The 15,093-nt window shown below is 63.1% G+C and overlaps 1 protein-coding gene across 1 annotated transcript in view; it reads right to left on the reverse strand.

Moving 5' to 3' along the window:
- LOC105085222 (SCO-spondin) overlaps positions 1–15,093 on the reverse strand; it is a 53,562-nt gene that overhangs the window by 617 nt on the left and 37,852 nt on the right. The window contains exons 72-102 of the mRNA XM_064487791.1: positions 14,913–15,009; positions 14,609–14,808; positions 14,061–14,227; positions 13,330–13,490; positions 12,863–13,095; positions 12,205–12,246; positions 11,917–12,072; positions 11,226–11,429; positions 10,897–11,064; positions 10,012–10,143; positions 9,662–9,908; positions 9,250–9,402; positions 9,117–9,163; positions 8,613–8,951; positions 8,087–8,254; positions 7,303–7,433; positions 6,937–7,061; positions 6,639–6,685; positions 6,087–6,365; positions 5,641–5,799; positions 5,375–5,491; positions 4,790–4,928; positions 4,441–4,643; positions 4,160–4,287; positions 3,914–4,056; positions 3,758–3,804; positions 2,667–2,887; positions 2,265–2,360; positions 2,054–2,114; positions 1,780–1,910; positions 141–291 (exon numbers count right to left, since the gene is read on the reverse strand). Of these exons, the coding sequence (XP_064343861.1) occupies positions 141–291; positions 1,780–1,910; positions 2,054–2,114; positions 2,265–2,360; positions 2,667–2,887; positions 3,758–3,804; positions 3,914–4,056; positions 4,160–4,287; positions 4,441–4,643; positions 4,790–4,928; positions 5,375–5,491; positions 5,641–5,799; positions 6,087–6,365; positions 6,639–6,685; positions 6,937–7,061; positions 7,303–7,433; positions 8,087–8,254; positions 8,613–8,951; positions 9,117–9,163; positions 9,250–9,402; positions 9,662–9,908; positions 10,012–10,143; positions 10,897–11,064; positions 11,226–11,429; positions 11,917–12,072; positions 12,205–12,246; positions 12,863–13,095; positions 13,330–13,490; positions 14,061–14,227; positions 14,609–14,808; positions 14,913–15,009 (4,692 nt within the window). The remainder of the gene's footprint in view (positions 1–140; positions 292–1,779; positions 1,911–2,053; positions 2,115–2,264; positions 2,361–2,666; positions 2,888–3,757; positions 3,805–3,913; positions 4,057–4,159; positions 4,288–4,440; positions 4,644–4,789; positions 4,929–5,374; positions 5,492–5,640; positions 5,800–6,086; positions 6,366–6,638; positions 6,686–6,936; positions 7,062–7,302; positions 7,434–8,086; positions 8,255–8,612; positions 8,952–9,116; positions 9,164–9,249; positions 9,403–9,661; positions 9,909–10,011; positions 10,144–10,896; positions 11,065–11,225; positions 11,430–11,916; positions 12,073–12,204; positions 12,247–12,862; positions 13,096–13,329; positions 13,491–14,060; positions 14,228–14,608; positions 14,809–14,912; positions 15,010–15,093) is intronic.

Here is a 15,093-nt window from a genome sequence, read left to right on the forward strand (position 1 = left end):
AAGGATCCAGCGAGGGGATGTTGGGTAACGCCCAGCCTGGCCCCGCTCCAGCCAGAGGTCAGCCCACTCCAGGCCTCCGGGGACCCCGGCCCCTCCCCCGCCCTGCCCCCGCCCCCTCCAGGACCCTCGTGCAGACACACCCTGGCACTCGCTGCACTGGCAGCTGTGGATGACCGGCAGCACCACCAGCTCTGTGCGGCCGCCGGGGCAGTGAAGGTTCAGGATCCGCACGGGGTTATCGGGGTCCAGGCGGTAGCTGCAACAGTCGCACTGGCTCTGCAGGTACGGCTCCTGGGCGAAAGCGGGTGGCTGAGCCAGGGAGGCACCAAGCGGAGGAGTCGGCCCAAACCACCTTCCTTTCCTCTCTTGGCCCGTCCTATCCCCGCAGAGCTGGGCCGAGGGACGGCCAGATTCCCAAGGTCTCAGATCCCACATCTCGCCAAGCAGGACAGCCGGGCAGGGAAGGGATGTGTCACCACCAAGTCCCAGTTTTCCCAGAAGCCCACCTCCTTCACTCCAGCCCCCACCTGTCTGGCAACCAACAACTTTCAGGGTAAATGAAGGCTTTTAACACCATCATCACTGCATCCCATCAGCAGAGGGAAAAGACACAGCCTCTACTGTAAGCCAAGAGGCTTCCAGCCTAGTTGGAGAGACAGGCTAACAATTTCTGAAACTACAAATAATGAAGTCCTAAACTGCACAGTCGGATCGAAGTGCAAAGTGAGTTCTCACTCCAAAGCAGACACTCTTGCTCTCTGATTATGTGGTAACTCTGTAAGTCCCACTGAAAGTTTGCTTTAATTTTATGTATAATTCTATTTTAACTTTATGTTTAAATAGGTAATACATTTACACAATACCAAGTTTAAAAAAACTACAAAAGATTCAGAAAAAAAGTAACTGATTCTATCCCACTATCATTTTTCCTCCCAGAAAAAATTTCTTAACTACTCTCTTCTCCTCACTCTGTTTTAAAAAATCCAAAAGTGATTTGGGAGGCATTCCCAGGAGGTGCAGGAGTGCCCAGGGGAGCAGGAGAGGGGCCAAGGGTTGAAGACCAGGTAGGAAAGCACCTTTGTCTTCCAGGAATAGATGACCTTGGCCAGGTGGGCCGAGGCGGGAGGGAATGGCCAAGCCACAGGTGACCCGAGGCCAGGCCAGGTGCCGAGGTTCTGTTCTGGCTGGACCCTGGCCAGGACCCAGCTGCAGCCACAGCCTTCCAGGCTCAGGGCTGGGGGAGTGAGGGGGAGCCCAGAGCCCCTGAGAAGGGCCGCCCAAAGGAGCAGGTCTGGCCTTTCTGGGTCCAAGGAGAATGAGGGTGGAGCACAGCTCCATCAGTCTTTGGGGAAACATCGGGAGCAAGGCTACCCGTGAAATGCCTGTCCTTCAAGCTTTCACTCACTGTGTAATGGGTTAACTTAGCTCTTCCGTGTCTTTCTTTGTTGTCCTGGCTTGCTTGCCTTGTGAGGCACAGTTGGCTGAGGGGCAGGCTGTGCGGGGCGGGGTGGGGGACCAGGGAGAAGCGGGACAAGGCCCCCGGGAGGGGGCGGAGGCCTGCAGCAGCCTTCAGAGCCCAAGCCCAGCTGAGGTCACTGGGCCAAGAAGCAGGTGCACCACCACCTTGGTGAAAACTCACCCCGGCTCTGATCAGCTGTTTGCCCCTAAGATGGACCTCATCCCTCATGTCCCCTGGGCTTTGCCTGGGTTCTAGGCTCGCAGCTGCAGGCCCTTGGGGGCCTCGGGTTGACCCCACAGGCCTGCAGCCCCCTTGCTCACCTCAAGCAGGACGTTGGTGCTGGACGGGCAGTGCCCACTGCAGTAGGTCACTTCCACCTGGTCCAGGTAGCAGGGGCCCTTGGTGAGGTTGCGAAGCTCGGTGAGGTGCCGGCAGGAGGCAGGCTGCTCCTCTGGGGAAAGGGCAGGTAAGTGGCAGGAGGTGAGGGGAGAGCAGAGAGAAGGCCGTGATGAGGGGCTGGTGCAGGGGTGGCTCAGGAGAAGGGCCCAGAGCAAGGACAGGTGCAGCAGGAGGTGCCCCAGGTCCCCTGCTTACCCGGAGTCTCCTGGCGACAAGTGGGACAGCAGCTCCCTGGCTCCTGCACAGCCACCTCGCCCTGCAGAGGGTGTGGTCCCCAGTCCACTCAGGAAGACGGCTCAGAACCCTGGCACCGCCTGCTTGAGATCCTGAGACCAGCCTCTGGGGAAGGACCCAGAAAGGAGCCCGGGGAGCCCTCTGAGAGGGCGGCAGGGCTGCAGGCGGGTACCTGGGCACAGGTGAGGAGGGGGCAGTGCTGGGTGCAGACACTCCTCCCACTGATGCAGCGGCAGCTCTCACAGGCCTCCTGCCACTCGGATCCAGGCTGGGGAGAGTAGGGAGAGCCTCCTCTCCATCCCTCCTCTTGCAGATTTTCCTCTTAGACTACCCCAACCCAGAACCCAGCCTGGGGGCCTAGCCAGGGCAGTGGCCTGGGACTGGCGTTGGCAACAAGAGTTGCAGGAGGTGGGCCATTAGGGGCCAGAGACTGTCCCAGGTGATGGCTGATGGCCCAGCTGCCCTCTGCTGTGGGCCAAGAGTAGGAGGAGGAGCCAGTGCAGTAAAGGGACAAAGCAGTGGATGGGAGGCCTGAGTCAAGGACTAGGTGGCACAGAGGACTGAAGTGTCTCACCGGGTGGGCATGCCCGTGATGCCAGCACTCGCAACGGTCCCAGGGCACGCAGGGACCCGCCTGGCTACGGAAGTGCCCCCGCTGGCACACGCAGCCTGGGACCTGCCCCGCACTGCAGTTGCCCTGAGTCTCTGTGGCGTCGGGCTCCCGGCACGTCTGCTCGCAGAGCCCCAGCTCCCCGGGGGCCAACTGCTGCTGCCACATTTCCCCGGGGGGGCACTCTGCCAGGGAAGACCACCCATCCCACCACTCAGGTCAGCCCTGGGTCCAGCCTCAATGCTCCCCCCTCCCACGCTGGGCACCCTTGGGTCCCTTCTCCCCTCCCTAGTGCTGCCCACTCTGCTCCAGCAGCCTCCAGACTTCTAGGTCTCCAAACACACCTCTCTGCTCTTATCCACCCTTCCAAACACTAGTGAGGCCCAGCTTGGATCTTGCCTCCTCCAGGAAGCCTCCCCTGACCAGTCCTGTCCACCCCACCCTCTCCATTCTCAGCACCAAAGTCACATCCTGTGGATGCAGCTTGTGTCTGTGAGCCAGACACTGTCTCCTGTCTCCACCCGTTCTGGTGGCCAAGTCTGCCCTCAGCAGCCAGGCTGGGGGTGCCTGGGGCTTGAATGCCTGTGAGTCTCTGAATCCACTCAGAGCCCAGTGTGGCACATGTGGGCCCTTAGCAAAGGCCTGTGGACCCTGATTAGTTGGGAGTGACACAGCACAAAGCAGACACCATGAGTCTGCAGACTGCCAGGCAAGGGTCCTGTTTCAGCTCAGCCTCTAGACCTCAGTTTCCTCGTCTGCAGGGAAAGAACCCTCCACTTCCTGCATCACTCACAGCCTGGCTCAGTGTGCACACAGTGTACCTGAAAAATGCCCCCAACCACCCAGTGGGGACCACACTAAGTGTCCAGGGAGCACAGGGCAGGGAGTGTTGGCTCTCAGCCAGGGGATGGGAGTCTGTGTGGACAGAGCAGGGGACAGGGCTTCCCGAAGGAGGTAGCATTGCCTAGGACAGGCAGGCTCCACTCCCCATACGAGTGCCAGCCTGGTCTTGGCTTTGGAGGGACCAGCAGAGACCTGGGTGGCCCATATCTCACCCTGACAGTCAGCGAGGGAGCAGCTGAAGGCCCCATCTTGGCAGACACTGGGAAGACAGAAGCTTGGGTTCAGACACCTGCCATGCCCTCCTCCCCACACCCATTCCCAGCCACCCCTCCCTCCACGCCTCCCTGCCCCCCCCCCCCGGCGCTCACCAGCGGCTGCAGTTTTGGGTGAGTACAGTCCCTGGGGGCAGCTCCCGGGCCTGCTCTTCGAGAGTCAGGGTGAGGCCCCAGGGCAGAGAGAGCTGGGTGCAGGGGCAGGCGGCGGGGGGCACACACGTGCCATTGTGAAGCAGCTGGGACAAGGAAGGCTCCCGTTACACTTGGACCGACCGCCGCCTCTTCCCCCGACCAGCCTGCTCCCCCACGCGGGGGTCTGGGCACAGTGTCCACACCCACCTGCCCTCCAGGGCAGTCACAGCCCAGCTGGCAGGGTTCCTGCGCGCAGAGGGTGCCAGGCTGCAGGTGCGAGCAGAGGCGTGGGCACGAGGTGGCACAGGTGCTGAGCAACTGGCCAGGTGGGCACTCTGGGGGGGTGGGGGCACAGACTGTGAGATGGAATCCCAGAGAGGGGGCTGCCTCAGGACCCACCGTCTGCCTTGGCAATTGCCAGCTGGGATGGGCCCTGTGCTCGGCAGCCCTCAAGGGAAGGGCAGGCACCCACTGTCCTGGGTGCTCACCAGGGCAGGGCCGCAGGTTACATTCCTGCTGCTGCTCCGTGTCCTGGGCCTGGCACGACGCACTGCTGGGACCCTCCTTGCAGCTCCGATGCCGCTTGGTGGTGCCCCCACCACAGGGAGCAGAGCAGTTGCTCCAGGCTGACCAAGGCCCGAGGGCTGGGCACTCATGACGGGGGCACACCAGGGACCCATTGACACAGGTGCTGTGGATCAGGGTGTGCAGAAAGGCACTCTTGAGTCAAGGTGAACGGAGCCTTTGCTCTCCAGCAATGCCCATCACCTTGGCCTGCCCCAAGCTTCCCACCCAAAGCTCCCTGTCCTCTAGCTTGGCCACCAGTGGCAGCCGTACCAGTTTCTGCAGTCCAGCTGCACCATCTCGGCCGGAGCCAGCACCCATGAAGCGTTGGGGCTGGGGAGGCCACAGCGGCAAGAAGACATTGGCACACAGTGCCCGTCCTGTATCAGTTGGCCAGGGGGACAGCGGCAGCCTGGGAGTGGGGGTGGGGCGGACAAGCAAGATTGGATGCTGGGGAGGCTGCACTCGATAGACCCCTCAGCCAGCCAGATGGAGTCCAAAGCCTCAGGAAGCCCTGGGGCACCCTTCTTCCCACCCTCTCCCTGCACATCACCTGGTCTCCACAATATCTCCCACCACCTGAGGACAGGAAGGGGCCTCTTTAGCCTGCCCTGGGAGTGGGCACCCCCCTGGGAACCCCTGAGGCTGCCAGAGAGCATCCTCAGGACATAGGCTGCTTGACTAGGGGCAGGACCCTGAGCTGGCTGCTAAAGTGACCCACGTATCCACTGCCGCCCTATAACTCCTGACCCAGCGGTCTGCCCGCCCCGGGTCACGTGCTCTCTGGGAGCAGCAGGCGGCAAAGCAGGAGTGAGCTTCCCCGGAGCTCCCCGGCCGGTGTGGGCGTGGCCTGGCCACCTGGGCGGCACGGTCCCTGCAGACACTGCACGTGGTCCCAGAGGTCGACACAGCTTCTAGGACACTGGTTGGCACAGTCAGGGGTGGGCACGGTGTTCCGGGCCTCACAGCTTTCTCCTGAGGACCAGAAGGTAGGAGTCTGTTGGGACATTCTTGAGTCCCAGCCTTCCACTGTGCACCTCCAGGGACTGAGGCAGCACCCCCGCCAGGTGCCTGTCAGACCCTGCAGTCCCTGGTCCCTCCTCCGGATGCCGGGACCCGGTTACCTGGGCAAGGCCCCATGTTGCAACTCTCTGTCTGAGCCCATGGCCCCCGGCAGCCCCCTCCAGGAGGACCCCCAGCTTCTCTCCAGCGCAGTCGGAACCCCCCACTGCAGGGCATCTGGCAGCGGCTCCAGGGCCCCCAAGAACTCCACCGGCATAAGTCTGGGGAGATAGAATGGAAGTCAGTTCCCAGGCCCTCCTCCCTCCTCCCTACCTCCTGCTGCAGCTCTGTACACACTCTGCTGCCCTGAGCCCCAGGATCCCTTTCTCTTCCAGCTGCTGCCCCATCCAGCCTCAAATCCAGCAGGCCCTGGAGGCTAGCAGAAAGGTTAGCAGGTCAGCTAACTGCCGGGACACTAACCAGAACAATGCAGCACAGCTCTACCTGGCCAGCCCCCTCAACCTGATTCCAGGCCCCTCCCCCTGTGGCCTCTGTCCCTCCCCATCACCTAGGCAGGCTCCAGGGTCTGGGCACAGGCGTTGCTGGCTGAGTGGCACAGTGCAGAGGTCTGGATCCCCAGCCCATGGCCTCCCCGTCTCAGGGTCCAAGCAGAGGCGGTGGCGGTGCTGCTCCGAAGCCAGCGTGGGGGCCGAGGTTGGGAGGAGGCCCGCTGGGTCCTGGGGCCAGCGCTCCTCTAGGGCAGTCCTGGAGGCAGGCGCCAGCATGCCGGGGGGCAGGCAGGGCCCACAGGGTGACCACTCTGACCAGCCGCTCAGAGGCAGAAGACCTAGGAGAGTGGCATGTGAGCATCCTTCCCAGGGACCCTCCTCCAGACCCAGAGACCACAGTGGATGGGGAAGGAGGGGCTCGGGTTATGACCAGGAAGGTCAGGAAACAGGAAAGGCTGAGGGATGTGGAGCGGGGGCCAGGGTAAGTTGACCCACCATCCTGGTTTGTCTGGGAATGTCCTGGTCCTAGAAATGAAAGTTCCCCAAACTCCCCTGCCCCCACCCAAGTCTTGGGCAAACAGGGACAGCTGGTCTCCCTAGTCCAGTGTTACCTCGACATCCCTGGCTGGTGCATTGCAGCTCCCCACGCTGGCATTCACTGTGGGAGGGGGCGGTCAGGGTGGGCTCTGGGAGGCAGGACCCAGTCCAGAACGGTGGGTGGGGAGCTCATGCAGGGTACCATGCAGGGCTCTGGGCTCATTTGGAGCAGGATGAGGCTGGGACTGGGCCCGTGGGATGGTTTGGCCTTCTCTGCAGGGGTCAGGCTGCCCTGGGGAACCCTTCCCTGCTCCTTGCCCCACTACTCGGCCCCAGCCCTCTGGTGCCACCTTCCCCACCCCCAACACTCACCACTCTTTGCAGCCCAGCTGCAAGTGGTCCCCAGGGGCCAGGGTCACCCCAGCCTCTTCTCCTGAGATGTGCTGGCAGTTACACTGCTCTGGAGGAACACAGCTACCAGCCTGCTCCAGCAGCCCCTGTGCAGAAGGGGACACAGACAGGGCTGCGTGGCAGTCATCACCACGCTGGCCCACAGCAGGTGCACGTGCGTACTGCTGAGTGAACAGGCACATGGCCATGAAGCAGAACGTGAAGAGCTGTCCAGAGGAAAGGTTTGCAGGAGAGGGGTCGCCATGGGCATCGTGGCGGGGAGGTGGTGCGGGAGGGTGGACCAAGGACTCCTCCTCCAGGGCCATCTCCCCTGGCTCCACGCCTCACCTTGGGGCAGTAGCAGCCAGGCTGGCAGGGTGGCAGGTCCTGGCAGAGCTGATGGCTCAGGTGTGTGGCACAGAGCCCAGTGCAGGGGGAGCCACAGGCCTGGAACTCAAAGGGAGGTGTGCAGCTGTCCTCTGGAGGAGAGAGGCAGGCAGGCTGGTGGGGGCGCGGGGGGCAACCCAGAGACACCCTCTGCTTCTCAAGCCCAGAGTGCATAGTGCACAGTCCCATTATGTCCCTGTGGTCACTCAGGAAGTGTGCAAGTCTGCCCCCCCGCTGCATGTAAGGACTGACCAGTGACAGACACCCCAGGATGCACCCACTTGGCCCCAGTGGGTGCCCCAGGGAAGGGTCAGGACCATTTGGACCTTGAAAAGCCAGGAAGCTGCATGGAGCTCGGGGCCTGGTACTGGCAGGCGCTCAGGGGACTGGCAGATGGGAGACAGAGGGGCAGAGATGGAGGGCAGCTACGGCAGGAAGCGGACAAGACCCACTGTGCCTGGGGACAGCTACAGCGGACAAGCCACAGATGGTCTGCAGCGGCAAAGTGGGAAAGCCATGGTGAGGGCTTGGAGGGTGGGGAAGGCGGGGAGCAGCTGTGAGGAGAGTAGCTGAGGGCAAGGCAGGGAGTAAGTGTCTGCTGAGGGCAAGGTCAGCGCAGGTGCAGGCGACTCAGGTCCTGGGGACACTGAGGCTCGCTCCGAGTGGAGCTGGGGGGCCCAGTGGGGACCCTGAAAGTCCCCTGCCAGGGTTCGGCCCCCTGCCTTCTCGCTCCTTGGGGCCTCACCAGAGCAGTTGCCGGTGAGGCAAGGCCGGAAGTGGCCGTCCAGTCGTGTGCAGGGGGCGCTCTCCCTGGCCCCTCTGGGCACTGGTCCCTGGTGTCGGTAGCGCTGCTGGACCGGCACCTGGCATGAGCATTGTGTCCAGCTGCTCCAGCTGCTCCACACACACTCCTCTAGGGACCAAGTTGTGGGGGGTGGTCAGCCAGGGGCCTCTCTGGGCTCCCCAGTCTCTCTCCTACCTGCCCCCCTCTTCACCCCAGCCTGAGCCAGCACCCTGAACAGGAAAAGGGCAAAAGGAAGCCCAGAATTCCAAAAGGCCCCAGCTGGCTGGCTTCTCTGTGAGAAAGGTCACATCTCAAAGGGCTCTAAAGGAACAGATGGTGGGAAGAGAAAAGGAACTAAAATAGAATATTGGGACAGGATAGATATAAGTACATTTTGGGGGGACAATCTGGGAGTTGGGAAAACATTATTCCCGAATCTTCCCAAGGTCAGAAGCTGGAGGGGGTGTCACTTCTGGTGCACACTCACCCAGGCAGGCTCCTGGGTAGCAGGCCTGGGTGTCCAGGTGAAGGAAGGTACCATTGCAGGTGGGGTCGGCCAGTGGGCAGGGGCAGGACCCAGAGCGGGAGGCCAGGCCTGGGCCACAGCTGCGGGAGCAGGGCCCCCATGAGCCCCAGGAGCAGGCATCCAGCAGCTTCAGGCAAGGCTGCTGCCCGCAGGGCTGGGGCTGGGTGTCCGGGCCCAGGCAGGAGGGCCCCTCTGGGCGAGGGACTGAAGCCACGCAGACCCGCGTGCGGACCTGGTTTCCACCTCCACAGGAGACAGGGCAGTCGGACCAGGGGGACCACGGGGTCCAGGCCCCAGGCACTGTGGGAGGGCACAGGGAGGTTAAAGTCAGAGGGAGCATCATGGCACAGGGGCCGGCTGGTGGAGACACAGGCAGGAGGGGAATGTGGACACGGAACAAGCAGGTGGACGGCAAGGCATGAAGCCAGTGGGGTAGGAGGTGAGGACTGAGATGAGACACCAGACCTGCACACTCGGTGTCTTCACAGGCGACGCCCTCCGGGGTGCAGGAGCTGAGGAGAGGAGCCCAGATTCAGGGACACTCCTGTCCAGCAGGACAGCCCTGGCCACCCTGCCCCTGCCTCTGCCCTGGGCTTACCACTGCTGGCACTCGCCCTGCTGCCAGCTGTCCCCCAGGAGTCGGGAGAGGGAACCGTGAAGGCACAGGGGTGGGCACGGAGGCTGAGGGCAGGGCTGGCTCTGGGACTGCTCTTCCCGACACTCGGGGGCCCACGAGCCCGACGTGGAAGACCTGGACGGGGCCCGGGGCAGAGAAGGTGAGAGATGGCCCAGGGCCCTTTGTCACCTTCCGGCTCCTGGTGAGACCTTGACAGGAAAACCCAGGATGGGCTTGGAGGTGGCTAAGGAAAGGCAAAGATGACCAAGGACCAGGGCTGAGGCCAGGGCACGGGTGCGTGCAAAGTCACCGATGAGGCAGGATCCAGGGACTGAGTGTCAGGGAGGGAGATCCGGGTGGGGAGAGGTGACATTAGCCTGGCGCAGCCCCATACCGGAAGCGGCTCTGCTGCCCCGCGGGCCCACACGAGTGGCTGCAGCGACTCCAGGCTGACCAGCGGCTCCAGGCGCAGTGGGCAGGAGGCGGGCAGGGCTGAGCCGTGCAGGAGAGCCGCCCGGCCCGGCACGTGCAGTTGTTGCAGGCCTCCTGGTGCTGGCTCCCCGGGGCCCAGGTGCGGCCCTGGGCGTCTGTGCACTCGCAGTGCCCCTTTCGCACACAGCCGCCGTCCTGCTCCAGGAAGCCTGCAGGGAGGAGGCCCTCCAGAGCTGAGGCCAGTGCCCTGGGGCCCCCCTGCCTTCCCGCTGAGCCATCCTGCCATGCCTGAAGGGTCCGGGCAGCACCTACCCTCCGAGCAGCGGCAGCCCAGCTGGCAGGCCTGGCCGTCCTGACACACGATCCCCTCCTGGAGGTCTGAGCAGCGGCGGGGGCAGCGGTTGGCGCAGCTGACCACCTCCATGCCTGCTGGACAGCCCTCCTCTGGGCAGATGGGGAGGACCAGAGTCAAGCGGGCCCTAAGCCCTGGGGCTCAGAAACCCTCCCCCTGCCTGATCAGGGGCCACCCTTGCTGCATGTTGGTGCCCATGGAAACACGGGGCCCTGGGGAGACCCTGGGATTGGGACATTCTGAGTGAGAGTCAGTCCTCTCACCCGAGTTCCCAGCACCAACCTGCACCCAATAATGTTTGTTGAGCTGAGCTGAATTTAGGCACCTAAAAACAACATTTTCACCGATGTGGCTCCTTTGTGTTCGTCTTGAGATGGATGGAAGACAATGTCAGAGTGTAAGGGTGTCCTAACAGAGGTGGTGGGCCTTACAGTAAGCAGGGCCCACGGGGTCAATGAGCTTGGACGGATCAATCACAGAAGGAGCTGAAGCCTTGGGGGCTTACCGCCTGCCTGGCTCAGGCCACACCCCAGGCACCAGGTATGCTCATGATGTCACCCTCAAACCCCCTGAAAATCTTGAAGGGGTGGTTCCAGGAACTGAGGGTGGGGCAAAGCAGAGAAAATGAGGTCTAATCCCGGGGTACGGGCCAGTAGCAGCTCATTCCTGGCCACTGGGAGGCCTTGCCCGATGCCCAGATCCCACCATCCACCCGCAAGGCTGGACAATGAGGTAACAGCCTGTCCCCCGTCTACGTCACACAGTGATGTGGGGGATGAAACTGGGGGTGGGGAAGCTTTGCAGAGTGCACAGGCAGGAGGGGCCCACTGTCCTCACTGCCATACCACAGGGCATGGGATTGCAGAGCCGAGCATGGTGCCTCTCCCCGACACAGGGGGCACCCCCGTTCTTGGGTGGGGGGCTCGAGCAGCTGCGGCTCCTCAGCGATCGCCCTCCTCCACAGCTCCGGTCACACCAGGACCAGGGGCTCCAGCGTGACCAGCCTCCGGGCACTGTGCGGGAAAGAGAAGAGCCACACGAGGGGCCTGGCTCAGACAGGGGCTCCCACATGTCCCGGGAGCCTGGGGCCGAGTCCTGCGCTAGAGGTGAAAGGGGCACAGGGGCCACAGATGCCAAGGGAGGGCATACCCTGGTCCTCACCAGCCCACCTCACCTGGGCAAGCACGCAGGTTGCAGAAGCGGTGCTCCTGGTAGGCGGTAAGGATGTCGGGGCACCAGTGGCCGCCGGGCCCTGGGGGGTGGTATGCCCGCAGGCGGCGCTGCTGGCCCACCCCGCAGCTGCGGGAGCAAGGTTCCCACGGGGCCCAGGGGGTCCAGGAGCAGTTCCCAGCCACGCAGCCAGGGCACAGGGGCAGCTCTGCAGGACAGGACGAAGCTGAGCTGGAGCCAGCCCCTCCTTCCCCAGTGACTTAAGTGCTGGCCTCCTCTGCCAGGGCCAACTAGGACCCCATCCAGAACTTTTGGTTCCCTTTTCAGATCAGATATCTACCGTTGTGTGGTTTTGGCAGCTGGGCCTCAGTTTACCCCTCTCTCATAGGGGACAGTAGTCCCAGGATCCCAGGACAGCTAAGGGATTTGGATGGGACCTTGTGGGGATGTCTGCTACACACGAGTGAGGATTTGCTGGAAGCTGACAAGGCTCCCTGATAGCTCTTGGGGTTGACAAAGAGGACCCAGGGGCCAGAGTCAGGCACAGATCCATGATCAGAAGTCAGGGTGAGAACTCGGTATTCACTTGAGGGGTATCAGATGTAGGGGTTGGGGGTTGGAATGAGTTGTCTCAGGGTGGATGTTGGGGTTAGAGGGGATTGTTGGGAGCCAGAGGTAGAGACTGGAAGGTGCACCTGTGCAAGAGGGCAGGTTGCAGGGGCGCTCCTGGGAAGTGAGCCCCCTGGTGCAGTTCGCCAGGCAGAGGCGGGTGCGGCTGCGCCAAGCAGGGTGAGCAGGGTCTGTGCAGCTGCCGGAGCAGGGGGACCACGGGGACCACAGGCCCCAGCCGCCTTGGGGGGAGAGGAATCTCCTGATGAGTCAGTCCCACAGCACGGCTGGGGAGGGAGGAGTCCCGGGGCTTGCTCTTCCCAAATGGAGGGATGCAGGGAACCCGGGGCCAGAGCCCGAGGAATCGGGGATACCTGGAAGGCCTGTCACTGGCTCCACCGTGGACCCTGCAGCTCCTGTGCCAAAAGAAAACCCTGCTCAGAAGTGTTTCCCAGGCTGCAGTCCACCAGGACCAAGCCCAAGGCTGGTGGCCAAGTTCCAAACCTGTCTCTGTCTGGTTCAGACAGACACTCCAGGCCCCAACCAAGCACAGCACTTGCTCACGGTGCCAAGGCCTTTGCTCAAGCCATTCCTGCTACCTGGCATCCTTCCCCTCCAATGCTTGTCAAAATCCTCTCCATCCTTCAAACCCCCTCAAATGCTGCATCCTCCAGGAAGCCCTCCTAAACTGTCCCTCTGGGAGAATTCTCAACTTCCTCCAAATTCCCTAGCACATGCGCCCTCCTATAGGGCTCACCACGTGCTGAAATGGGTTCTCTGAGCCCCTCGATTCCAGGGTCAGAGTCCTCACTTTCCCACCCCACCAACACACACATAGTACAGTGTGTTTGACAAGAGCTCCAGAAATTTGATCGAATGGGCCTGAACAGAAGAGAAACAGAGAGTTAGAAGGTGAGAGGAAGAGAGACCAGAGCTGGCAGCACGGATGGACAGAGACAGGAAAGGACAAAGGGCCAGCTGAAGTGGGTTGGGCCAGCCAGACCCTGCCCGGCCCCCTCCCTCCTCCCTCACCTGGGCAGTCCGGGCTGGGGCAGTACTCGAGGTCCTGGTGGGGCCCGTGGCAGCCCTGGCCACCGGGAGTGAGCGTGGGGTGCGCGCACTGGCGGTGGCGGGTGCGGGTGCCCAGCCCGCCACAGGAGCGGGAGCATGGGCCCCAGGGGCCCCAGGGACCCCAGGGACCAAAGCCACCATCAGCCTGGGAGCAGTTCCCGACGAAACAGGACAGCTTCCCATGCACACAGGAGCTGGGGAGAAAGTGTGGGAACGAGGGGCCTGGCAGGACAGACCCAGGGAGAAAGGAGTGTGGCAAATATTTTAGCCCCAAGGGGCGAGGAGATGAAGCCAGGGTTGGTCCACATCAAGCGGGGGGTGGGGGTAAGGGGGAAGGTGGGGCAGGCAGCACAGGGCCCCCCTGTCCTTTCATCCTCTAACCCCCTCCCTCCACCTCAAATCTCCCGCACCCTCATCGTCCCCCTCACCAGTTGCTGCAGCCTGTATGGAGGCTCTGACCTGAGCCCAACTCATCTCCAGGCCCAAGGGGCTGACCACCCTCTCCCAGAATGGGTGGGTGGGCCCCAGGGTCAGTGCTGGCAGCTCCCAGCTCCTGTAGCAGCGCGGCTGTCAGCACACAGGGGCACTCCTGGGGGTGGGAGCAGAGGAGAAAGTGCAGGGGCTCAGGCTGGAGCCACCCGCTGGGGCCAGCCCTCTGCACCTGTGCACATCCTCAGAAGGGGCAGTGAGGAAGGGTGTGAGAGGGAGAAGGGGCAGAGAAGAAAGGGGGTGGGGGAAGGCCCTGGGGGAGGGCTCTGCACCCCAGGAGAGCACGTCCAGGAGCAAGTGGGGCGTTCACCTGAGTCAGGGGTGTGAATGTGAGACGTGCGAGGGTGAGATGGCGAGGAGGCTCTCCCGTGCGGAGCACTTAGCTGGGACCCGGCAGGGTCAACAGAGGCCCTTACAGGATGGGACATGGAGGGAGTGACGAGGAGGAAGGGCCTCAGGCAGGAATCGGAACACCTGAGTTTGTGTCTAGCTTTGCAGGTAACTGTCTCCTGACGTGGTGTGTCCCTTCCCCTCGCTGGGGTCAGTGTCACCAGCTCTAAGTCAGGAGACTTAGAGGCTGTCCAGAGGCCATCGGGTCTGCAAAGGGGAGAGTTGATGGCGGGGGGAGGGGAGAGGAGGGCCCTGGGCTCCTGGCAGGATGAGGTCTAACCTGGACACAGGCCAAGCGGTGCTGGAAGGTGCCCTCAGGGCAGTGACAGCCTTCCTCGCAGCCCTCGGAGAAGCAGCCCACCTGCCGAGTGACGTGGGTGCAGGAGAAGGGGCACTCCTCGCCGGGCCAGCACTCCCGGTACAGACGCCCGGCCGGGCAGCCTGCCTCTGAGGCAACAGTCACGTCTGAGGGCCCAGCTCCGGCCCACGCCGCCCTCGCTGCCTACTTCTGTGCCCGCCCCACGACCCGCCTCTCCTCACCCCAATACCCATCCCCCCACGGCCTCCAAGTCGCTCTGCCAATGCCCTCCCTGGGCCATATCCCTCAGGGCCCATGTCACACCCACCCCTACAGTCTCTCTCACCCCCTGACACAGCCCGAATCTGCCCACTCCCTCCTCCACCTGCCTGTCACTGGCCTGGGTAAGGGGCAGCATGGGGAGACGGAGTGGGAGAGTTCAAACGGCACCTGTGAGTCAGGGTCAAAGGCCAAGATGGGCCTCAAACCTAAGTCAGAGCGTCCGGGGCAGAGCCTGCTCTGGGGCTCACCTCGGCAGACCTGGGTGTGGCAGGTGCGGCTCTGGCGGGCAGGCCCGGGGCAGGGGGGCCGGGCACAGCGCCGGGAGCGCAGCTGCTCCCCTCCCCCACAGGAGACGCTGCAGTCCTCCCAGGGGCCCCAGGAGCTCCACGCCCCGGGGCCTGGGCAGTCGGGCACCTCCTGGCACTGCAGGATGCCCGCTACACAGGTGCTGGGGACAAGGAAGCGGGCTTTAGGAGACAGGGCCCTGCCCACTCACCTGAGGGCCTACTGCCTGGCTGGCAGCCCACCCCCTCCCAGGCCCCCTTGGCTCACCAGTTGTCACATGGCCCCGTCACCACCTCCCCGGGTTCCAGGCTCTCCCAGGAGCTGAGCCTAGACCCTGCTGACCGGCTCTGGTTCTCAGGGATCCCTGAGGGCACAGGAGTCGAGGAGGGCCCTTCAGAGAGCTCGGTCCCTCTTCTGAGTCTACAGCCTCCTCCCTCCCTCCTATCAG

Source organism: Camelus dromedarius, chromosome 7 (assembly GCF_036321535.1).
Source record: "Camelus dromedarius isolate mCamDro1 chromosome 7, mCamDro1.pat, whole genome shotgun sequence".
Classification (NCBI taxonomy): Eukaryota; Metazoa; Chordata; class Mammalia; order Artiodactyla; family Camelidae; genus Camelus; species Camelus dromedarius.